This window comes from Oncorhynchus clarkii, chromosome 7, assembly GCF_045791955.1.
Source record: "Oncorhynchus clarkii lewisi isolate Uvic-CL-2024 chromosome 7, UVic_Ocla_1.0, whole genome shotgun sequence".
Classification (NCBI taxonomy): domain Eukaryota; kingdom Metazoa; phylum Chordata; class Actinopteri; order Salmoniformes; family Salmonidae; genus Oncorhynchus; species Oncorhynchus clarkii.
Genome location: NC_092153.1, coordinates 57,789,144 through 57,815,174, shown reverse-complemented (window position 1 = coordinate 57,815,174; position 26,031 = coordinate 57,789,144). Strand labels below are relative to the sequence as shown.

General features: G+C 41.2%; 1 protein-coding gene across 1 annotated transcript; it reads left to right on the top strand.

Annotated features, from left to right (window-relative positions):
* Positions 1-12,085: 12,085 nt before the first annotated feature.
* Positions 12,086-24,605, top strand: LOC139414351 (GATA binding protein 2b). The gene is made up of 6 exons (XM_071162268.1): positions 12,086-12,307; positions 12,686-13,210; positions 13,755-14,345; positions 18,294-18,439; positions 21,762-21,887; positions 22,486-24,605. Exons 2-6 carry the CDS (start codon positions 12,979-12,981, stop codon positions 22,771-22,773), a joined length of 1,383 nt encoding a protein of 460 aa, XP_071018369.1. The 5' UTR covers positions 12,086-12,307; positions 12,686-12,978; the 3' UTR covers positions 22,774-24,605.
* Positions 24,606-26,031: the final 1,426 nt, after the last annotated feature.

The following is a 26,031-nucleotide window of genomic DNA, read 5'->3' as shown; positions in this document are numbered from 1 at the left end:
CCCTGTTGAGTTACATAACATCGCCCCATCAACGGACAAAACAACATGCTTCATTTGAAATAGTGAGTTAAACAGTACGCAAAATGTTGTGTTGGCCACATCCTCTCCACTGGGTGTCACTGTCCGTCAGTTTATAACCATATCTCCTCAAGCACTGCCTGGCGCGCACACACTTTCGCACCATAATCATATAAACGGGAATAATGCATATCTCAATGCCGCCATTGGGATAATGACACACACATTGGCGCGTGTTTATATTTGTTAAATCTTTATTACATGCGCTGAAACCGTGAGAAGAGCTGTTTCGGGTCACAGTGATTCTCTCAAAGGAACTTAACAAGGGTCTTTAAATTATATTAAAACAGAATGATGAGAGGACGAAGAAAATAATTTGCACCATCAAGTGTAGGGATGGAAGAATACTTGAGGTTTCATAACTTTGTTTGACCTTTCCCGGAAGGAGAGCCAACCCCGGAATATAATAGATTCTGGCTAGGATATGGAAAATGTCTGGAACGTTATCAGTGTTACCCGGGAGACCATCAGCGCGCAGATGCCTGGTTATAAGGCACCGACTTTGTTTATATTGAAAAATGCCACTTTTCTCATAGGGTATCACTCACAGACACTCATACATAATGTTGCAAGAGCGATAATAAGTGGATGCCCCTTTTTCATGCTCTCACATAAGTCATCGTGACATGCACCCGTTTCGTTTTTCCAGAGTGCCTGAAGAATGTAGGCCTACATTTCTAGAGCGGAAATGTGGAGGACTCCTTTTTCATTACTTAAGCTACTTTTCGTAGATGAAAGATTTTCACAGGAAATACTATTCCCACTTGGCACAAACGTCAATTCAAAGTCTATTCTACGTTGGCTCAAAGTATTTTCATTCAACTGACGTGGAAACGATGTTGATTGAACCGGTGGGATGGTTAGATCCATTCGTGATCATTGGGCATGGACAGTGGTTGGAGAAGTACCCAATTGTCGAACTTAGGTAAAATCAAAGATACCTTAAAAGAAAATGACTCAAGTAAAATTGAAAGTCACGCAGTAAAATACTATAAATATACTTAAGTATAAAAAGCAAATGTAATTACTAAAATATACTTAAATATCAAAAGTGAAAGTATAAATCATTTCAAATTCCTTATATTAAGCAAACCAGACGGCAACATTTTCTTGTTTTTTTAATGGTAGCCAGGGGCTAAGCATTTGTGTTTAGAAAGAACTAAATAAAGGTTCAAATATAATAATAAATAACTAAGCATTTGTGTTTAGTGAGTCCGCCAGATCAGAGGCAGTAGGGATGATCAGGGATGTTCTCTTGATAAGTGTGTGATTTGGACCATTTTCATGTCCTGCTAAGCATTCAAAATGTACTTTTGGGTGTCAGGGAAATTATAAGGAGTAAAAAGTAATACAATAAAATAAAAAATGTAGGACTGTAGAGGAGTAAAAGTAAAATTTGTCCAAAATGTAAATAGTAAAGTAAAGTACAGATACCCCCCAAAACGACTAAAGTAGTACTTTAAAGTATTTTTGCTTAAGTTCTTTACACCCCTGGGCATGGGGTGGGCTTCGCAGGACATACGGTTGAAGTTGGAAGTTTACATACACTTTAAAACTAGTTTTTCAACCACTCCACAAATTTCTTGTAAAAAAAACTATAGTTTCGGCAAGTCGGTTAGGACATCTACTTTGTGCATGACACAAGTCATTTTTCCAACAATTGTTTACAGACAGATTATTTCACTTATAATTCACTGTATCACAATTCCAGTGGGTCAGAAGTTTACATACATTAAGTTGACTGTGCCTTTAAACAGCTTGGAAAATTCCTGAAAATGATGTCATGGCTTTAGAAGTCAGTTGGAGGTGTACCTCTGGATGTATTTCAAGGCCAACCTTCAAACTCAGTGCCTCTTTGCTTGACATCATGGCAAAATCAAAATAAATCAGCCAAGACCTCAGGAAAACAAATTGTAGACCTCCACAAGTCTGGTTCATCCTTGGGAACAATATCCAAACATCTGAAGGTGCCACGTTCATCTGTACAAACAATAGTACGCAAGTATAAACACCATGGGACCATGTAGCCATCATACTGTTCAGGAAGGAGACGCATTTTGTCTCCTAGAGATGAACGTACTTTGGTGCGAAAAGTGCAAATCTCAAGACATCAGTCAGGAAGTTAAAGCTTGGTGGCAAATGGGTCTTCCAAATGGACATTGACCCCAAGCATACTTCCAAAGTTGTGGCAAAATGGCTTAATGACAACAAAGTCAAGGTATTGCAGTGGCCATCACAAAGCCCTGACCTCAATCCTAAAGAACATTTGTGGGCATAAAAGCGTTTGCGAGCGAGGAGGCCTGCAAACCTGACTCAGTTACACCAGCTCTGTCAGGAGGAATGGGCCAAAATGTATCCAACTTATTATGGGAAGCTTGTGGAAGGCTACCCGAAATGTTTGACCCAAGTTAAATAATTTAAAGACAATGCTACCAAATACTAATTGAGTGTATGTAAACTTCTGACCCACTGGGAATGTGATGAAAGAAATAAAAGCTGAAATAAATCATTCTCTCTACTATTATTCTGACATTTCACATTCTTAAAATAAAGTGGTGATCCTAACTGACCTAAGACATGGAATTTTTACTAGGATTAAATGTCAGGAATTGTGAAAAACAGTTTAAATGTATTTGGCTAAGGTGTATGTAATCATCCGACTTCAACTGTATCATCTTGGCCAGCTCATTATTGCAGAAAGCAAATTACTTAATTAATGGAAAGGCGATCACTGGCCCAACCTGGTCTCAGAGCATTTAGTTTTATTCTGTACGTAAATTTGAGACACTCCAATTAATATGATATGTTACATTTGGTATGGTTACATAAGAAAGAGTGTTGCTTAAGGAAAAAACTAAAGGATGGTGGTTAGGTGGTTAGGTGGGTGTATAATGTGAATGTCTTGCAACCCGAAGGTTGTGAGTTTGAATCTCATCACGGACAACTTTAGCATTTTAGCTAATTAGCAACTTTTCATCTACTCACTAATTTTTAGCTACTTTGCAACTAATTATCATGTTAGCTAACCCTTACCCTAACCCTAACCCTTTTAGCTAGCTGTTCCCTAACCCTAATCTTAACCCTTTAACCTAACTCCTAAACTTAACCCTAACCCTTTACCCCTAGCCTAGCTAACGTTATGCACCTAGCTAGAATTCGTAACATATCATATGTTTTGCAAATTCATAACAAATAATGCGAATTATAATTCCTAACATACACTGCATGGCCAGAAGTATGTGGACACCCCTTCAAAGTAGTGAATTTGGCTATTTCAGCCACACCTGTTACTGACAGGTGTATAAAATTGAGCACACAGACTTGCAATCTCTCAGTGACTTTAATCATGGCACTGTCATAGGATGCCACCATTCCAACAAGTCAGTTAGTCATATTTCTGCCCTGATAGATCTGCCACAGTCAACTGTAAGTGCTGTTATTGTGATGAGGAAATGGCTAAGAGCAACAACTGCTCAGCCGCGTAGTGGTAGGCCACACAAGCTTACAGAACTGGACCACCGAGTGCTGAAATGGGAAACGCATAAAAGTTGTCTGTCCTCGGTTGCAACACTCACTACCTAGTTCCAAACTGCCTCTGGAAGCAACGACAGCACAAGAACTGTTCGTCGGGAGCTTCATGAAATGGGTTTCCATGGCAGAGCAGCCGCACACAAGCCTAAGATCACCATGCGCAATGCCAAGCGTCAGCTGGAGTGGTGAATCACGCTTCACCATCCATACAGAAATGGTTTGTAGAGATCAGTGTGGAAGAATTTGACTGTCCTGCACAGAGCCCTGACCTCAACCCCATCGAACATCTTTGGAATTAATTGGAACACAGACTGCGAATCAGGCCTAACTGACCAACGTCCAGTGCCCGACCTGAGTAATGCTCTTGAGGTTGAATGGAAGCAAGTCCCCGCAGCAATGTTCCTCTTCTAATGAAATAGTTCCCAGAAGAGTGGAGGCTGTCATAGCAGCAAAGGGGGAAACAACTCCATATTAATGTCCATGATTTTGGAATGCGATGTTTGATGTATCTCGGCTTTACTTACAGAACAACTCTGAGACCAGGTTGACTGGCCACACCAGAGCGTTCATAGAGCAGGTGTGGGTGGCACCTCCATACCCTGAAATGTGAACATCACAGCACATGGCTTTGATTCGAGGAAATCACCAACCAAAAGTAGGGTACCATGTTATGCAAAAGGTCTTTGAAGGTGTATGGATTCTGGATTCTCAGATTGAAAAATTGAAAACCTTTTGGGTTTCATGGTGGTGCATGACACAGAGTTGAGTAGCCTGTAGGCTATTCACTCATTCATTCAAGTTAATTATTCTGATATTATACCATGGCATTAATGAATACTTGCTTCTGATTGGCTTGAAGGACATTCTAGGGTGTGTATTATTTAAGCAATAATGCCCGAGGGGTTGGGGTATATGGCCAATATACCACGGCTAAGGACTGTTCATAGGCACGATGCAACAGTGCCTGGACACAGTCTGGGTGGTTCAAGCCCTGAATGAGGATTATTTTACATTAGATTTGTGTATTGTTGTGATATGTTAGATATTACAGAACTTTTGAAGCTTGGAACACAAGCATTTCCCTACATCCGCAATAACATCTGCTAAATGTGTGTATGCGACCAATAAGATTTGATTTGATTTGATAGACGTGGTATATCAGACCATATAACATAGGTATGACAAAAAAGTATTCTTACTGTTCCAATTATGTTGGTACGGGTGTTGTGGTATATGGCCAATATATCACGGCTAATGGCTGTATCCAGGCACTCCGCATTGAGTCTGCTTGAGAACAGCCTTTAGTCATGGTATATTGTCCATATATTACACCCCCTAACGCACAGCAATGCGAATTCAATGGCTATAGTTCATTCTTACATGTGCTATGTTTGAGCTCCTTTTGAAACAATAATCGAAATGAAAACATTATTGGCATTGTTGAATTCGAGTTTCATAATAGCAAGCTAGGACTGATGGTTTGGTTAACTAAACTAGCAAGTCTGTTTGTTTGGTTACCAAGGCAACCAAGGCTATCTAGTAAACTTGCTAGCTACTTCAGTGGATGTTGAACACGTTTCTACCTATAAATGAACACATTTCTAGCGGCAAATGTTAAATTATAGCCATGGTATAAAAGGGATCATCAACTACGTAGGTGCTCTATGCGTCCTCCGTAAAATAATGCAACTCTCAGTTCAACTTGTGGAACACACCTTCAACGTCGTTCATTATTATCCATAGAACGCCCCTCATTGATTATCCCTTGCTTAACAAGAACTTAAAAGTCAATAATAAGAAGTAAACAGTGGGCTACATGACATTATAACAGAACACCCTATTGGCCCCTAAATATGCATCCCACTGGGCAAAAAAAAACTGGTTGAATCAACATTGTTTCCACTTAATTTCAACCAAAAAATTAAATGTGATGACGTTGAATCAACATGAGAAAATGGTTGGATTTGAAAAAAGTCCGAAAAATAAGGGAATTTCACCTAACTTTTATCCTAAATCCGATGATATGATGACATTTTTTGTTGATTTCACGTTGAATTCACATTGATTGACAACTCAACCAAAACTAGACGTTGAACTGACATAGGCCTATGTGCCCAGTGGGATCTTATTTTATTAACGAAATGAATTATTAACGAAATTACATTTAAAACAATGCTAATTCTAATCGAAAAGTTTTTTTTTTTTAAATGTTTTTATTGATTTTGTGACATGTTTTAGCATGTTAGCATAGGAAACTGAAAAGTCAACAATTATATTGCAGAAAAAACCCCGAATGTGATTATTTTTCAATTTCTTTCATCCATGGGATGAAAACGGTTATCCAGTGAAATCCAACATCAAATAATTAACTAGTGTGCGATACCACAACGAAGACCATGGTGCTCAGAATTCTTAAGATACAATCTGTAGACCTATTTCAAATTGAATAGAATATGATTGTAAGTAATTGAAATATATAGGCTGTCCAAATACACTGAAAACAATATAAATATAGGGCCTATAATATAGGACCTATAAGCCTTTGCACACGCGGTTTGTTAAACTTGTAAATCCCCCCCCATCCCCCCCTCACACACCCCACCCCGCCCCGCTATGTCTATCATTCGCAGAAATCTCCTCGGGTAAATGATGCATTCGATGCATTGGATGTATTTGTCGTGCGAGTTTGAAAAGGCGGTGATAATCTGGGAGAGGGAGATAAGAAATGCCATTTATTCCGCGGTACTTTGGAGCCTATTTCCCGGGCCGATCAGTCCCTTTCTCCTGACACCTCCAGCAGCTTGCTGATAACGATTAGGCTATTTATTATCTTCACAAGGAACAAAGATTAGCTAGCACCGATGAAAAATTACCCCGGGATGGGTTATAATCAAAAGAAGGAGGACCCAATGAGCATATTTACACACACACACATGCACGCACACACACACACACACACACACACACACACACACACACACACACACACACACACACACACACACACACACACACACACACACACACACACACACACACACACACACACACACACACACACACACACACACACACACACACACACACACACACACACACACACACACACACACACACACACACCAGCCTTGAAATCTCCGTTTCTTCTTCCTATGAATCAAACATTGCCTGTCGCTCACAATATATTGCATAAGGGGTGTCTCCTATCCGCTGCATGGGACAAACTAATGGGAGCAAAACAGATATCTTGAATTTATTTGAATTGGATTATGACCAGGCATAATAATAATAATAATATAATTGCACCAACCTTTAAATAACATTATTAGTGTTGTAATTTACTGCATAAATTATTACCTCTCCCTCTTTCTTCTCCTCTTGTTGTTAGTTTGAATGGAATTACTCATGTCACTGTGGCAAAAGGCAGTGTTTGTGTGTGCGCCTGTGTGTGTTTAGGAGAGAGAGACAGAGAGAGAGAGAGAGAGAGAGAGAGAGAGAGAGAGAGAGAGACGAGTGTGGAGAAGGAGAAAGAGAAAGAGAAAGGGGTGAGTGTGGAGGGATTAATTAAAAAAGTGAGATGGAAATGGATGTTCGCCACTGATAAGGTTTTATCGCGTGCGCATCAAGAGCGCTCCGGTTCTGCCCACCACACCAGATCAAAAGGGCTCGCGCTAAACGCCCATCGCAGCCAACATTGATAGCTCCACATTATCATGCTGATTAGTTTAATATTTGGCACACTTAAATATGTTGGCTGGGTATTGTATCCAAGAATTCACTGCGCACAATGCTGTCACTTGTTCATGCACGATTTCATTTGTGACATTGAGGTTCTCTTCTTTCCTGTCTTTTAAACAGGATTATTTTGAGAGCTGTGGTGGCAGTACCTGATAAGGCCCAACCGAAATATTTCACCGTCATCCGTCCTAACAAGATTACCTGCGTTCAGTCCTATTGTGATTAAGTCGACCAAGTGACATGGACCTCAGGCTTCCAGACTCCACATTGACAACCTAACCTAACCAATGTCTGACATTTGTAAATTGAGTCAGACTAACCTAACCTGATACAAAAACACACCAGAGAAGGAACAACGTTAGCTTTTAATCATTGTTAAATTTATTTTGATTATTGAGAATAATGCTCCAAAACATAGCCTAATAATATTTTTCCTTGAAAAAAAATATGTAGGCCTTCATTATTATCAATGTAAATTGTGATTTTTACCCTTATCATTAGAATATCCAAGACTATACTCCCTCCTCATAACAGTAATAATAATAATCGTTATTATTAACCAATTGTTCAGATAATCATGCGAACAAGTAGGCTAAAGCTCTGTCGTGCTATAGCGGATATAGCGCCTCTTTGAAAGACGAACGGCTGAAATGGGCTCCCTTTCGTTTAAAATGAAAGTCGAGACACACGGACCGCTCACTTGGCCAGTGCACAAAAGAAGAAGCACAATGCCACACGCTTGTACAGATATTGTAATGATGCACATGAAGACGAAAGGACGAGCGGTGTCATTATTCTCATAAATACACAACTGGCACAATGCACCCAGCTTGCGAGAGATAGCTGTCACATAGCAACAGAGAACCGTGGCAACGTTCTCTCTCTCTCTCTCTCTCTCTCTCTCTCTCTCTCTTGCTTTCTCTCAAGAAGGCGGGTCAGAATGACGGAGTAGGCACGCTTCTAAACAATCGTTTTTATTGTACAGGGATAACACACACACACCGGCAAGACCATTTTAAGCGGTAATGGTGAGAAGAAGCTAAATTCTGATGAGGAGCACGAGTAAGATCAATTAAAATGGTTATTAGGCTAGGCTATAACCCTATGATCATTAACAAAATCTCAACATTCTAAATGATTCTGTATATAATTCTTCTTTGCAATGATCATGCAGCTCACATCCAACTCCAAATCCATCCAACCACAAGACGAAGGTAAATGAGGGGCCCTTTAGGCAATTGAGAGCAGTCACCTTTGCTTCCAGTATATTTGTATTGTCTTATTCTGAAATGGGTGCATTTATTTCAGTAAACGTTTTTGTTTCTTGGATACTTTTGTTTTTGTGTCTGTTACCCTTTGAACCCGGGGGACGTGGGCATTAGACACTGTAACAGTGCACTCAAGCATCTTCCCGGCGCCAAGAGCACATGGTCTCCTGAGGCAGCTTTGCAAGGGCTTAGTGTGTAGTAGGCCATTTGCCATAGGCCTATGTGACGTGTAGGTTATGTGTGAAGGAGATGAATGGAGGAGTAAATGGTGTATTTTATCATCACAATAACCAAGGAGGGGAAGTAACTTCAAAGAAGGCCTGATCCCAAAATTAAACAAGGTCACCTGCATCACCTGATTGGGCAGAATTTGTCAAAGTCCTGTCTCATCCATCCATAGGCTACAGTAAAATGAGAAGATACATGAATCTAAATACCGTCAGGTCAGCCTTGGTCAGTCAGGTTTATGGTTATGATAGCCAAGAGATAGGCCTATAGCTAATGGTCTCTCAAACTTGCACCTGCTCACCTGACACCACCGTTTTAAAGATCTGTCAAAATTGTCGATAAATGCAGCTTGGCAAATTATGTTATGTTAGAATTTTTTTTCTCCCAAAATAATATCAAAATTGGCCTCATATCCTTTCCAACGGTCTGTCTTGAGTTTGTGCAGAGTTTAACTATCCAGAATACCAGTGGTTTCTCTGCTGTTGTCCTTGCGTTCAGGCTCTTGAGTGTCTCGTGCGTGTAAAATATGACTCCCCACGAGCACCCGGGTTTGCTCTCTCACAACAGGGACTTGCCCCTTTGCAATCAGTCTCTCTATCCCTCAAAGTGCAGCCTGCTTTCCAGCTTTCCCCGGAATGTAACATACCCTGCTGTCACATACCATGACCCGGAAGACAGAGGGTAGGGGTGAAGTAGGTTGGGTTATCTGACGCATTGTAGGCTATTAGTTTCAAAATACCTGAAATCCAGCTTATCGTCTGATTGAAAAGAGAGAGAGCATTTTTCCGTTAATAATGATGATTGCTTTATAACAATAAAACAATGACGAAACAATAACATAAAGTCTAGTAGGCTATAGTGTGCGTATATAGGCTAGTCTATATGACAATAATCAAATAATAATAATAGCCTAATAATAATTTAATTTGACTTTGAAAAGTTTCATTTGTTTAACCTAATTCAAAATAATTTGATTCCACAAGCATCCCACAAGTCCTCTGAAACGGTGCCACATTCCCGTGGCTGGGCTAGAAACTGTCTGGGCCCTGTTGTGCAGGACCTGCTGCCTCTCTCGCCTCTTCAATCCGGGCAAATTACCAATTACCAGGGAACATCTCTCTGCTGAGCGAACTCACACCGTGGCGCTCTATCTGCCGCGCGCCCCACATGGACAATCGGAGAGCGATGAAGCGCGGTGGGAACAAACAGGTTAGCAGCGCAAATCCATGTCGCGACATTTGCTAATTATCAGTGTGATTACTCCTGCTCTGAATGCCTTTTTTTGTTTCCCAAAGGTACCTATCCCATCTTTACGAAGACCCTTTGCTATATATAGCACAGAGCACAGCGGAAAAATAACTATTGTCTAGTAGCCTAGTGACAATGTCATCAAAATAGTAGGGCTTATGTCTCAGAACATACACACATACTCTGGCTATAGGCTAATCACACACACTACTTATTACATTGTAATAACTGGTAGAGAGGGAACTGATGATAGCACTTTGCCCTCCATCCAATCAAGAATGATGTTCACAGCAAGAGTGCATTAAACAGATATTGTTCAGCTACGTGGTGCTCCCCCAGGCTGTGTCCACTCCTTAGTCCATCAGACTGCAGTTCTGCGCTTTATTGATTGCGTTTCAAATTAGACCCAAAGTGTTCTCTGGGGTCAAATCAAATCCCTAGTCGGGCTAATGTGACCAAATCTCGGTTTCGCTGTCTTCTGTCGCCACTGGATCTATGTAGACACATTTCTAAACCACATCAAAGGTCAAAAGACTGTACTTTATTCATTATTAATGCCACTATAGTGAATATCTATTGCAGTCCTCCCAATAGAGAGTGTCTTTGAATGTGTTCCTCGAGTTCATCCTTTGGGACGTAAGCAGATCTCGTGCTCCCCCATCTCCCTACTTTAACTATTATTAAAAGTTAATTTCCTGATGATTCTTTTTTCCTCCTCTAAATTGTGGTGACGTCAGGGAGTGGCGTCAGATAGGCGGCTAGTCGAGCTCCCTCGTCACAAAGTTCCCTGTCATTCATATTCACTCTCCCGCCTTGCTCTGCTATAGACTGCACACACCGCTGGATTGTAGTCCGGACAAGCAGGGTTAGTCACTGAATGATCCACTGTTATCAAATGTTTCTGCAGGACGCAAAGCGACCAGGAAGTGGCGAAGAGCCTATTACAAATCTATTTGGAGGAGCTATGACACACATTACATACCAGCTGCAATGTGCTACCCCGACTCCAAAATCAAACAGTTTCTCAACAAACACGCATCATTCTCTCATGTGAGTACTCAGGTTAAATAGGTGCGACAACATTTTTGTAAAGCTTTACCCGCAGGATACTCTCTCACAGCCATCACAGACCGGTGGCGACACTGTGTCTTTGCGCCCGTGGCTGGGCTGCTGGGTTCTTTGGGGTAGTTTTTATTGTGACCACAGCCTACTAAACAAACCCCATTTAGCGGCCCTCTATGGCTGTGGACCTCTATGGCTGGTACTTACCCCCTGTGCTCTGCTGACCCGCCAGTCAAAGGAAGCATTAAGATGTAAAGCAGCGTGTGATCGCCCCTGATTCACAAACAAAAAACACGTTTATGACATTACTGGAAATTAAACACAATTAGGCAAAGACTTAAGACAGACAGACATCCACAGACGTCACACTGGCCTACACCACAGCGTCACTGTCCGAAAAGCTATCTAATTTGCGTAATTCATAGACTGAACAACATTAATAAAATGTACATTGGAGTAGCCCATACTATTTGTATTATTACGCACTTTTACGCATGTGATTACAAATCTGGCACATAGTTTAATTTAGCCTAAATACAAAATAGAAATACTCATGAGTAGCCTATTTATGGAAAAAACGTTTTTTATTAAAATATATAGTGATCATTACACTTGGCATCAACAAATAAATGTCTCCCTTGGTTGAGAAAGCATTGATGTGTGGGCGGTAGCCCGAGGCTGCATCTTTAATAAGGTGATTAATACGCCCTGGGATCAGTGGGATGAGACCAGTAAGGCCTACTACACTCAGGGACCATGGCTGTTTTCTCGCTGGTGCTTGGGCTGGAGAAGGTGAATGGCATGGAGATTCGGCGGAAGGAGTTGCCAGAATCAGGGAAGGCAGAATCCAATTGGATGTCGCGGTGTCAACGCTAAATCTAAGACCCTGCCCTTGCACATATGATATTGAATTCACTGCCACCAGTGCTGACAGTTAGTTCAGCTGTATGTTGCTAAAGCTCTATCCGTCTCCAACGGAGTTTACCCAGACGATAACCCTAAACCAAAACCAAGGAAAACAGACCAAAGATATTTTGCCAAAGATATTCCGCATAAATTGAGTCAATACAGGAAAGGAAAATACATTTGCTAACTGAAGGAAAATTATCTCAAAGGGGCTTGAAAACGGAATAACCAAACCTGAGAAAGTCAAGGTATTTACATGAAATCTGTATTATTTATTTTCCAAATTGTGTATGGAAATATATGACTTCTTACTATGTAAGAATGTTAACTGTTTGTTCTGAGTTGTAGGCATGGGTTCAAAACTATAGCCTACTTATCTGCGCGCGTAACGGTGAGGATGGGTCGGTGATTTCAGGTTCCTCGGAATGGGAGTGGTTGGGGACGAGTGACTCGATGTCTTTATGTCTTATGTTGCATATTCACATGCATCACTAACAAAACGCACCTAAAAAGGAGCAGCCTTCCCGAGTTCTTCTCTTAGGACTAGACGACCACACAGAGATAACCACGCAACACCTTGTAAATGCCTCTGAAATATTAACATCCTATTGTTGGTCGTATTACAGTTATAAGTCCAGTTTTAAACACGACTCGATGCCTGTTGAAGAAGGAGAGTGACAAGAGGAACTCATCGGACTACGAGTGAGGACCGATGTATTGGAGATTGACTAGCGCAACTTCTTAACACATTTATGTTTTGTTTTCCACAATAGGACATTTTTATCAGGAGAGGGAGACGCGTTTTTTTCTGAAAGATAAAGCGAAGAGAGGACGGTTCAGGAACACACTGTCCTCTCCCTTGAGAGGCTCCTCTTCTCTTTTCAACCTGTTTGCCCCACACGGAAAGACTCACGCAGACATGGATGTAGGGGCTGATCCGTCTCGGTGGATGCACCACCATGCCGTACTAAACGGCCAACACCCGGACTCGCACCACCCCGGCCTTTCGCACAACTACATGGAGCCCACCGCACAACTTCTGCCTCCGGACGAGGTGGATGTTTTCTTTAACCATCTTGACTCGCAGGGAAACCCGTACTACCACAACTCCGCTCATGCGCGGGCCAGAGTGTCCTACAGCCAAGCTCACGGTAAGACCTAAAATTCACTTTGCTAAGTGACTTACATTTCAGGATAAAGCGGGAATTATTGTGGGCCTATATTCATTGAATATTTTCTTCAAAATTGTCAGAGCGGATTGGAGCCTATTTTTCTAAAATCAATAAAACATTCTTAAAGGCTTCTTCTGCAAAATAGGTCCTGCATGTTCCAATGCATTTACTAGACCAGATATCTTTATTTGTCATTGACTATAAAAACAAAATAAAAAACGATGACCCAACACCAGAACAAACATTTCTGGGGTTATCATTTCACTGTTTTTTGTCTGAATACCTGCGAACTGTGTATTTTGTGCCCCTCACGAATCGAATAATACCTTGCACAATGATGGATTATTGTCGGATTATTGTCACCCTGCATCAACAGGTGTAGGACTGGTGTACCAACTTTCTCTAATCCTATGACATCACATCATCAAGAGGGCAATGAGAGTTGTAATGGCCATATAATTAGTATGTTTGTGTAGGCCTATGTATTCGATCTAAAAAACAGATTGTTCTTCTCTTCTTACAGCTCGCCTAGCTGGGGGTCAGGTCTGCCGGCCACATCTCATCCATAGCCCGGGAATTTCATGGCTAGAGCCGGGCAAAGCAGCCCTCTCAGCGGCCCACCATCACAACGCATGGGCGGTCAGTCACTTCAGCAAGACCGGGCTGCATTCCTCAGGCTCCGGGGCTTCAGGCGGCCTATATCCCTGCAGCAGCAACGCCAGCACGGCCTCCGCCTCCTCGTTAACGCCCGCATCCCATTCGAGTCCACATCTCTACAGTTTCCCCCCTACCCCGCCGAAAGACGTCTCCCCAGACCCCGGGGCCGCCTCTCCCTTGTCCTCTACCCCGAGAATGGACGAGAAGGAGTCTATAAAGTACCAAATGTCCCTTTCTGACGGCATGAAGATGGAGGGTTCCAGTCCTCTCCGAAGCAGCCTGGCATCAATAAGCGCCCAGACCCCCTCCACGCACCACCCCATACCGACCTACCCCACGTACTCTCTCCCGGCAGCGCATGACTACGGGGGCAGTCTGTTCCACCCTGGCAGCCTACTCGGAGGATCGTCCTCCAGCTTCACCCCGAAATGTAAAAGCAAAACTCGGTCGTGCTCAGGTGAGTCTCCTCTCATCTCGAAAATGTGGCATTTCAAATGTTTGTACTACAGAATAAAATGATGATGACATAGCCTAATGATGATGGCAATACTTTATGTATTATTATTTTTATCATCATCATTAATAATATAATTATTATTTTGACAGAACACACCGAAATTACTTTATTGGACTATTCTTATACGCTAGGTATATTTAGGCTGTTTTAGCATTATCACAGGTTTGTTGTATCTAAACCCATTATTGAGTTAAAAACAAATAGCATATTTTAAAACAAGAATAATATGAAATATTATGGAACACCGTTTAAACTAAAAACAGAAACTAAGGCACATTTTAGACCAAAGCTACTTATGTAGGTATAAATATATATAGCCTATAAAAATATATATATAATAGTTAGCCTAGAATTAATATATTATTTTATATAATACTCAATATATTAACGCCTATGTTTATTTTACATGCATGAGAACATTTCCCCTAATATACTACTGTTCTATAAGACTGGTCCTTTGTGACAAATATCCTGAATAAAACGTCTTTGGCATTTTCAAAACCTCCAGTTTAATGCAATTTGATTTACTCAGTTAGCCAACTTTCCATTGACGTCCTTAGAAAAGGGTGACAATATCATTACAATAAGCCTTGACGTGTGGTTTGCAGAAGATAATTGGGATGAGGTTACATTTTATCTGGGTGCATGTTGTTAGCAACTCCTTTCATAGCTATTTTCAAACACACCGGTTTCTTTAGTCGCCAAAAGTAAACACAATCCGCTTCAAAGAACCAGTAGGAAGCTGTAGGCCTCTACACACATACACATAAAGCAGTGTCACATATCCACATAATAGTAATCCTGTATGTGAATTACTTTGCATAGCCTATTGATGAAGAAGGATATCTCAATCTTTTCATCCCCATGAGGACAAAAGCAGATATTATGGTTAACTATAAGGAATAGACTAATTACATATAAAAAGGCCATTCATAACTGTTTATTTGTTATGGGGGGGACAGATACAACAATAAGAGGTGGTGTGAGGTTATGATATACAGTGTCTTCTTCCTCGATTTTGTCTGGCCTTATTTATGCAGCCACGTTTTTAAACAGTAGGCCTACTCCCTATAGGTCTACCGTTTCCTCTTTATTAGACCAAATGATCATATCAAATCTGCATATTTTGTTAATAATACAAATCGGTAATATCAACAGATGTAATATAATTATAATGATAGTCTCTGCCTAATAATGATAAGAAACCTTGCTTATTGTAAGCTGTGAAGACACAACGTTCCCAGTGTCCCAGTGACACAACTTTGCCAGTGTCCCGGGTCTGAGAAATGTAGGGCCTAGCCCCAGAGGAATAATTTGCTTAGGCCTATTTGGTTGGAAGGGACAGGTAAAGCATACTGCCACGCCTCGAGCACCGCCCCGCACACACCCAATACCTTTCGTTCGGCTGAGCGTGGGCGCGCTTTGGCTGACACGTTTATTATCCTCTTTTGCAAACCGCGACTCAATTACGCTCGAGCTGCCTTGCCCTTGAGAATGACAAACTAGATACAGCCACGGAGATGTGAAAAGAAGATCTGCTAGAGCATATAGCCAAAACGAGACATTTCTTTGTTACATAATATAGCATTGTCAAGACTTACATTTGGCAACTATAGGCTGAGCTGATTTCCTTGAAGCAGCCCCCTATCTTATAAACCATTCTCCCTTATAAACCAGTATTCATTTGTTAGAGAAAGAAAGCACCAACAAAAAAACTAATTCACCATATTTCATAAATAGGGATTAGATGTCTCAACATAAACCCTAAGAGTATTCTTAAAAATACAAATAAAAACATCTGTCACAGTGGTATTATGGTCAATCTCAGACAAAGGGACAACTTCCATCAGGAAGACCCAGCTAGGTGTTTGGTAGTGAATCCTCCTCCCTGATAGATTTGTGTGTTAGGGGCGCTCCCTGACATCATGCAGGAATAGTCTGTCCTGTTTCTAGGAGCCTATCTCTGTGGGGATGTCCATTACTGGTGGCTTGCAGGACTATAGAACACTATAGTGTCACACTATTATGGTGAAGTCCCTGATCATGCATACCTTAGAGGTACTTCCTGTTTGACTAAACCTAATTCAGGCCCCCTTCCTCTCTCTCCTCTCAGTCTCCCCAGTTTTTTCTCTCCCTCCTTCCCTGGCTGTCCATACTATTATCTGGAGCCACCAACAGAGGCAAAGGCCCACAAGCACACTATTATTACCTCTACTAATCTAGACTGAGAATCTGATCCACATTATAAGCAGCACAAACATGTAAAAATGGTTCCCTCAAACATTTTTTATCTTGAGCAAAGGTCTGCTTAGTGCAAACTTTGTGAAACATTGTGAACACTGTGAAAATTCTGTTAAACTTCTGCTGCTCGTTTACTGTGAACACTGAGACTGTACCCGCTTTAAGTTACAGATTTAACAGTGGCCTACTGTGTAAGTAGACTACTGTGGCTATTTGATCATAATGTAGGCCTACTAGAGTGGCCTACCATTAAAAACAATGGAGAAAAATGCATCCCATAACATTTTAACATGGAAATATCATTCAGCATACAGTAGCAGCCAATGTGTGGTGGTCAATATAGGCCAACATTCCATGAGACTATTGAAAAATACATGCAGGGTTTGACATGAACCTGTTTATCCACTTGTCCTTCAGACACGGTGACTGAGAATGTTGTGTTGTTTGATGGAAGAAACCACTTTACAATATAACATTCATTATTATTCCCATACCATTATTCCAGAAATTATGCTACCCTCTGCCTATTGTCTACTTAGCTTCTTCAAGACAACTGAAAATACAACACTGTTCCTTTAAGACATAAAAAAAATCTCTTTACCTGACTTGCTTTTTCAAAGATGTCTCGAAATGCACACATTTTGTGCTCTTGTAGGAAGCAACCACTCCCCCATTGTTATCTACTAATTAGCTATAACTGGGCTAATAACTCATTAACTATCAAATAATATAAACAAATGTGCACAGGTGGCTACATGCAGCTCTTGCATCTACTTGTGACTACTCATATGGTAAACACAGTTCAGTTCAATGTGAATGGCAATATGGCATGAAATATGGCAATGGATATGCGGATATAGGCCCATTGTAGCTCTGATTGGTTATGGTGCACAGGTCTGTGTAGAGTATGGTCCTGAGTCGTGCTAGACAATGTAGTTGTATCCTACTCCAATACGCTCTGCCTACAAGAAAATGTCTTGCATAGTTTGTTTTGTTTCAGTATGTTATATTGGAAGTGGCTAATATTGCGTTGATTCGAGTACAATTCCCACCTTAGAGTGAAACGTTGATAGAGTGAACTAAAGGGGAAAACTCTAGAAAGTTGAGTGAAGTTTAATCTTGTGCTTCTCTGCACGTGTTGATATTTCTTCTGCACGGCAGTTCAAGGGGAGCTGTGCTTTCACGCACAGTTTAGTGGGAACATTGATTGCAATCACAGCAAAATGAGCAGAAACGTAAGAGATAGCCTACAATTCTTTGTGGGTGTATGCGTCCCAGCTGACCCAAAACTGACAGGGAGGAACTTAACCAGATCAAACAGAACAAAGCCTTTTGTTATTCCAAGAGTCTGCAGAGGGTTAAACACACACTTTCTTGCTCTCACACAAACTTCACACCAAAAACACTCAGCTTTCTCATACTAGAGATTAGAACTTAGTAACTAAAATTAACTCTCAAAACTTTTCCCATGCTTTGGTGAACCTAGTATAAAAATATGCAGTCCAGAATTACTTACATGACATTTTACTAAATTGTAAATTTCACTGCTACAGGTTACAGAGTTTTTGCGTATGATAAATGTGTCAGAGTTGACAGGTTAATTTTATAAATGTCCCTGTGCTCTCCCTCCACCTGCATGCTGCTCAGAGGGGCGTGAGTGTGTCAACTGTGGAGCCACCTCTACCCCACTGTGGCGAAGGGATGGTACGGGCCACTACCTGTGTAACGCCTGCGGCCTGTACCACAAGATGAACGGTCAGAACCGACCCCTCATCAAGCCCAAACGTAGACTGGTGAGTACATGCACACAAACAACACATGCACACAAACACGCACACACAAACACGCACACACAAACACGCACACACACAAACACGCACACACACACACACACACACACACACACACACACACGCACACACACACACACACACACACACACACACACACACACACACACACACACACACACACACACACACACACACACACACACACACACACACACACACACACACAGATCATGGAGTGCAGAGGTAAATAAGAGCACAAGGTGGGGGGGAGAGGGCAAGAAGGGCACAATTCCAGGAAAGTTATATTTTCCCAATCAGTTTCCGGGAATTGTGTTTCCCACTCACCCCTGTGCTCCTGTACACAGGCTGTTAGCTGAGTGCAGCTAACTTTGTTGTTTCTGCTATCATTATTGCTGCTACTTCTGATACTGTTACTGATATCAGGGCCAGTGCAGGCCTCTCTCTAGTCAGACAGCAGTTCAATGGACTATGTAAATGTTGTAATTACTGAAAACAGTCGTTTTAGACTTAATGTGCTGGTAACTCCATTGATTGCATTTTTTTTTAAATTGTTGGGTTAAAATGAAAAGCTATTTTTTACATGTTACAGTATCTATAGCCCTGAGATAACCAGACTTTAAAACACCTGGTCTCAACAATAACATATGCGCAATGAAGAATGCACATATATGAAACTCTGCGATGGAGGGAATTGATATGATGACCCAATGAGATGTAGAAACCAGAAGACATAAATAAGAACAGAACATCAGTTGTGATTTAGATAATATTATATTGCGTGATGGCCAGTCGGATTTGCATCAAATACAAAAAGCAAAGAAATACCTTTCTCCATGGCCTGTTGAAAGATAAATGAGCAACCAAAAAATGATATGCATAAATGACAAAATAACTATATTCGAGATATGATCTGAATATTTCCTGTATTTATAACATTTTAAATAGCCCACAGCTACTGTTTGCGGGCGTAAACCTATTTACATGTAGACTAATAAATCAATAGCATAATAATAATAATAAGAAGAATGATAGAAATAATGTAAAATAGCATATAATAATAACCATAAACGTATTTCACTGAGCTATAATTTCACTAGGCCCATAACCTCTCGATAATTGATTTATTCTGGCAACTCGTGGTTGATTTTTGCAAGAGCATTTTTTCCACGCCCCTCTTGAATACATTGGGATTTTGCAGAAATAGAGAAATTACTATAAAATAAACTGAACCATTATAAGGGAGATCCATCTATAGAAATGAAATACATATGGCTTATAATTTCTGGTAATTCATATCTGAAATGCGAATGTATGCATAATTAGGGTATGCCTATTCAAATGATTTACGAATTGGTTCCCAAACGTCTCAGGATGCATAATAGGATTATTCATATATTAATCAAAGGGTACGGATACTAGTATTGAAACGCATTTATGGTTGAGACACACATAGGTTATTTAACATACAGTATTTCATGTCGACTGCGTTTTTTAAAGGACCATCCTAACTAAAGATCATATAATCCCGTGAGCATCTTAATAAGAGAATGGTCGTTTTCACAAGGTCTCTGCCGACGGCACTGAGCCAGACAATGCTGGCTATACAAAAGGCATCACCGCCGAGACTATTTAGAGACCCATTTTTAGATCATTTTTGAAACATTTGAACACTATCGTGACTTGAGCTGCTTAACATTGTAAGCATCAACGCCATAGGTCTAGGCTATGAATATTTGTGCCTTGAGAAATAATAGAAGTCCAAAGGATATTCCTGGACCAACCACAATCAATATAGCCTAAACGTGCATGACAAGCATAATAACGTTTAATAACTGTCACTTTGGTCCTAATGACTGAAAAATCCATTCACATTTTTTTCCATACGAGTCAGTGCCTGGTGAGTTTGTAGATACTTTTCTGCTCGCGTGTTTTCAGTGCTCGCGCAGGGGCCTTCCAGTTGTTTCCTATATCCGGATATCTGCGGGTACGGATAAGGACGCGGGGGCAGCGCATGTTTCCGTCCGTGGCGCGCTAACTACACATACTTTTCTATAGCAGTGGTCAAGCCGGTCAGTCCTCATCTCATAGCATACAGTAAAGCGGACCGGCACAACATTTCAGGCCCGGTTATGTGCACAGAAAAAAGCGAGGGCTATCGAGATGCAAGCAGGGCGCAGGGGGAGATAAAATACATGGATTTATGCCCTGCTTCCTGTCGGGCCAAGGTTAGGGCTGGAGCCTAGACTTATTTACTTGGAGAGATGTTTATGCAGGGCCAGGTTTACACAAATTGGGGCGTTTCTATTTGATTTAATAGAGGTAATTTGCACTAATCCATGTTTTTAAAATGATCCGTAGCTGTATAGGGCCATGCACTATTCTGACTGAGGGTTCAGATTACCATATTTAGCTATAGGGGTATACTTGTAAATGTCTCATATTATTAAGTGTGAAGAAACCATTTGTAATAGCAGGGGATCGCACAGACAGCCCGGACACTGGAGGGCCTATAGCCCCCCTCGCTACCTAATCTCCATTCAATAGCGATGCTTTGCATCTGACAGGAAGACCTTTGATAGTGAGTGTTCATCACTACTGTGTCTGTGAAATGAAAACGATTTCTCATGCTGGGAAAAAACTGTAGCCTATATAGACAACCCATTACTTTCTTATATGATCTATTCAGCATTACTTTTATAGTAATATATTGTTTATTGTAGGTTAATACCATCTAGCCAACAGTCGGAGCGGAGCGCACAGCGCTTCACACTGTTTGAGTGAAAGAGAGATGCGTGCTGGCGGCTAAAACTAAATAACACATTTCGATCATGGATAATTACAAAAAATAGTCCTGTCATTGTCTTTTTCGGAAAATGATCCATATCTGTTAAGATACTCGTTTTGTGCGAGTACTCTGGCACGCTCCTTGTTAATAGAGACCAATTAATTCACACGTTAACAACTATTTAGTGTTTTGATAAATATTCTGTCTGGGAATGTAAAGACCTGAGACATTTGTATTGCATACTTCATTCAGTATTTCATAGCATTACAATGAACTATCAAACTGTCACGCAATATGAATAAATTACTGAAATGATATGCAAATCTATAACTATAATGAACAACTTTGATCTAAAACAGCATGGAATATTATATGTCCTCTCCGCTCCTGGCAGTCAATATGCAAATACTAACTACACACCTTCCAGCTCTAAAGTAATCCCCAACCTATTCTTTCATGTGTTATGTGTCCATTCAGTTGTGGTCTAATAAATGCTTTCTTCATGTTTCCATCCAGTCTGCGGCCAGACGAGCCGGCACCTGTTGTGCTAACTGCCAGACAACCACCACCACACTGTGGAGGCGCAACGGCAATGGAGACCCCGTGTGCAACGCCTGCGGCCTGTACTACAAGCTGCACAACGTAAGTCTTTCACTGCTAACCGCCTGGCCTGACCGACCACCAGCCCTACCCACACTCAGCCAGCCAGGTCAAGTATATGGACAGGTTGCATTGATTGGAACAGCATATGAAAGAGGGATCGGGAGGGAAGGAGGGAGGGAGACAGGGATCCAGAGCTTGGCCCCTCAGACACACTGGGCCCTGTTGGTGTTTTCTTTCTTTGTGCTTTATTGTTTCCATGGTAGGCGTCATCCCCTTGAGACTCACAATGGTGGGACTGTTATTCCATCAGACCAACTGCGTCTGTTCAAATGAGGCACAACTGTTCAATGTTCAGCCTTGGTGTATTGCCATGTATTACATTGAATATGGCCTAGTTTTAGGGAATAAGCTGCATACTGTTTCTGCATGTTATTTTTTTTGTTTAAAAAATGTTAGAAAAATTGGCAAATGAGTGTGTCTAGAGTTCTCATAATAAATAATATGGTTTTCAGATAATATACAGTACGTTATTTCTGCACATACTCCATTAAGCTCAAACATATTGAGTCGATTAAAAACACTTACCACCATCTCAACCCGGTCACTCATCTCTCCCTCCAACCCCGTCTCCCTACAGGTAAACCGGCCTTTGACCATGAAGAAGGAAGGCATCCAGACACGCAACCGCAAGATGTCCAACAAGTCCAAGAAGGGCAGGCGGGGCGGTGATGGTTATGAGGAGCTGTCCAAGTGTATGCACGACAAGTCTTCTCCTTTCAGTGCTGCCTCCCTGGCCGGACACATGACCCACATGGGCCACCTGCCACCCTTCAGTCACTCCGGACACATGTTGCCCACCCCCACACCCATACACCCCTCCTTCGGCCACCCCCACCACTCCAACATGGTCACAGCCATGGGCTGAGCTGGGGAGGACAGGGAGGCACAGAGGAAGTGAAGGTTGTTTGAGTTTTCTAATCGGGGTTGAGGGTCAGATAGGCCTCTGGCTTGAGGACAATGTATAAAATGTTAAAGACATGCATTTGGTGTGTCTGTGTTGATTGTCTTGTTGTATTCATGCATTCCACATTGCGCCACAATATTGTTTTGAATGTTCGTTTTAGGACTATGCCCAACTGAGCATAATACTCAATGCATCCTCATTGGGAGTTGATGAAGATTTTGTTTATAGTGCATTACTGTGGCTTGAAAACACGATGACATTTCTAAAGAAGGCAAATAATTAGTAGGAAAACCTTTTGTCATCATTTTGATGTCGCAAGATTGACTTTAGAGTATAACGCTAGCTAGCTAGCTAAGATTGAGGGGAGACCTCCAGATTTGAGCTAGATAACGTTAGCATTGCTAGCTATTTTTTACAAACTTTGCTAGCAAATTACAACATTGCCACCTGTCTAAAGTACATTTCATAACATAACGATGAGGGCAAAGTTGTTTTCTACTAAATTTGTGAATACTTTAGCAATGTCATCATATTCCCAAGCCCCTATAGTGTAATTTAGACAAAACAAATCATTAGCCTCGTTCTACATTTGAGCATTAATATGGCTGTGGCGTCTGTAGATTGTTGATAACAATGGCAGTGTGTGACGGAGTGACTGAGGTGCAATCTATGAATAGAGAGGCTGTAAAGGGTACAGGGGGTATATGGGGAACCAGGCAGCATCCACAGCATCCACTTATGAGTGGATGGGAGGGGGTCATTTTCCTTTCTACTAGGTACCCGCTTAGACCAGATACTGTATAGACTACACCTACACCCATCCCCATGCATTTACCATCTCCTACCACCTCTCCCCCGTCCTGTTGCAGTGGTACTGTATGTGCCGAGCAGGTCTCTAGTAACTGTGAATAATGTAAATGTGTGATATACTGGGGTGGTGAAGACAGAGCAATTCCCTTCACACTGTTTAATAAATATATGCTGGATTTCTGCTCAATGACTTCTACTATTTTTAATGGACATTACAAAGAAAAAAAGAAACAAGCAAAGAAAACAAGTTTATAAAGCTTCATTTGAAACAGTTTATTATTGTTGTTGTTGTTATTATACTTATTGTTATTATTATTGTCATTCAGATAATTTATTTTATTTTTTCCTTTTTCTTTCACCTGAACTATTATGGATAATGTTATCACCATTTCTTTCGTTATGAATATATTTTTCAGCTGAAGCGCTTTCTCTGAGCTGTTAAACATTTTTCTCTTCATGAAAATAAAGAAATCAAGTTTAATTCGGCCAATTGCTCCCTCTTTAAATGATCCCCACAGGGCTGTGTGTTAAAATCCTTCAAGGAGACAGGGAGAGATACACAGAGCATAGAATTTATTGAATAAAACAGATACCCTTGCCATTTCAGCTGCCATATTAGATACGTCGTACAGAAACTGACGCTATTGTTGAAATAATAAGGTAATTTACACTTTAACACGAAGCAACAATCTGTTCTATCAATCCTATTTCTATGTTTGGGACAGCCTTATTGACCCGTCTTGTTCTATGTTACCTAGGCTTCTCCTGTTTTGCCAGCTTTGCCATGGTAATGGGCAGAACCTGTACCTCTCTGTTTCTCTGTGGTGTGTGTCTCTGTGTCACAGCACAGCTTTGATTTGCTTCCAGTCAACCTAACAGATAGAAAACCACAGACCTGCTCACTATTACCTGTTCAGAACAATTATAACCTGACAATCTGGATGCCATTGCATACTGATGATAATAAAGAAACCTTGTAAAAATGAAGGAGACTTCTTTTCCCCGTGAGAGATTCAGGACTCAACACACACACACACACACACACACACACACACACACACACACACACACACACACACACACACACACACACACACACACACACACACACACACACACACACACACACACACACACACACACACACACACACCTTATACTGTAGCATACACTGTGAATGGGAATGGGAGAGTAATTATAACACTAGCAACATGTTACTGCAGTATGGGATATATACTGAACAAAAATATAAACTTAACATGCAACAATTTCAAAGATTTTACTGAGTTACAGTTTATATAAGAAATCAGTCAATTGAAATAAATACATTTGGTCCTAATCTATGGATTTCACATGACTGAGAATACAGATATCCATCTATTGGTCACAGATACCTACAAAAAAAGGTAGGGGCGTGGATCAGAAAACCAGTCAGTATCTGGTGTGACCACCATTTGCCTCATGCAGCATGACACATCTCCTTCACATTGAGTTGATCAGGCTGTTGATTGTGGCCTGTGGAATGTTGTCCCACTCCTCTTCAACGGCTGTGCGAAGTTGCTGGATACTGTTGAGAACTGAAACATGCTGTCGTACACGTCTATCCAGAGCATTCCAAACATGCTCAATGGGTGACATGTCTGACATTTTTTCAGCTTTCAGGATTTGTGTACAGATCCTTGCAACACGGGGCCATGCATTATCATGCTGAAACATGAGGTGATGGTGGCAAGTGAATGGCATGACAATGGGCCTCAAGATCTCATTACGGTATCTCTGTGCATTTAAACTGCCATCGATAAAATGCAATTGTTCATTGTCTGTAGCTTATGTCTGCTCATACCATAACCCCACCATGGGGCACTATGTTCACAATGTTGACATCAGCAAACCGCTTGCTCACACAATGCCTTACACATGGTCTGTGTTTGTGAGGCCGGTTGGACGTTCTGCCAAATTCTCTAAAACGACGTTGGAGGCAGCTTATGGTAGAGAAATTAACATTAAATTATCTAGCAACAGCTCTGGTGGACATTCCTTCAGTCGGCATGTCAATTGCACGCTCCCTCAAAACTTGAGACATCTGTGACAAGGTTGTGTGACAAAACTGCACATTTTAGAGTGGCTTTTTATTGTCCCCAGCTCAAGGTGCACCTGTGTAATGATCATGCTGTTTAATCAGTTTCTTGATATGCCACACCTGTCAGGTGGATGGATTATCTTGGCAAAGGAGAAATGCTTACTAACATGGGTGTAAACCAATTTGTGCACAACATTTGAGAGAAATAAGCTTTTTGTGCATGTGGAACATTTCAGGGATCTTTTATTTCAGCTCATGAAACATGGGACCGACACTTTACATGTTGCAATTACATTTTTGTTCAGTGTACATACTCATTCTCTCTCACA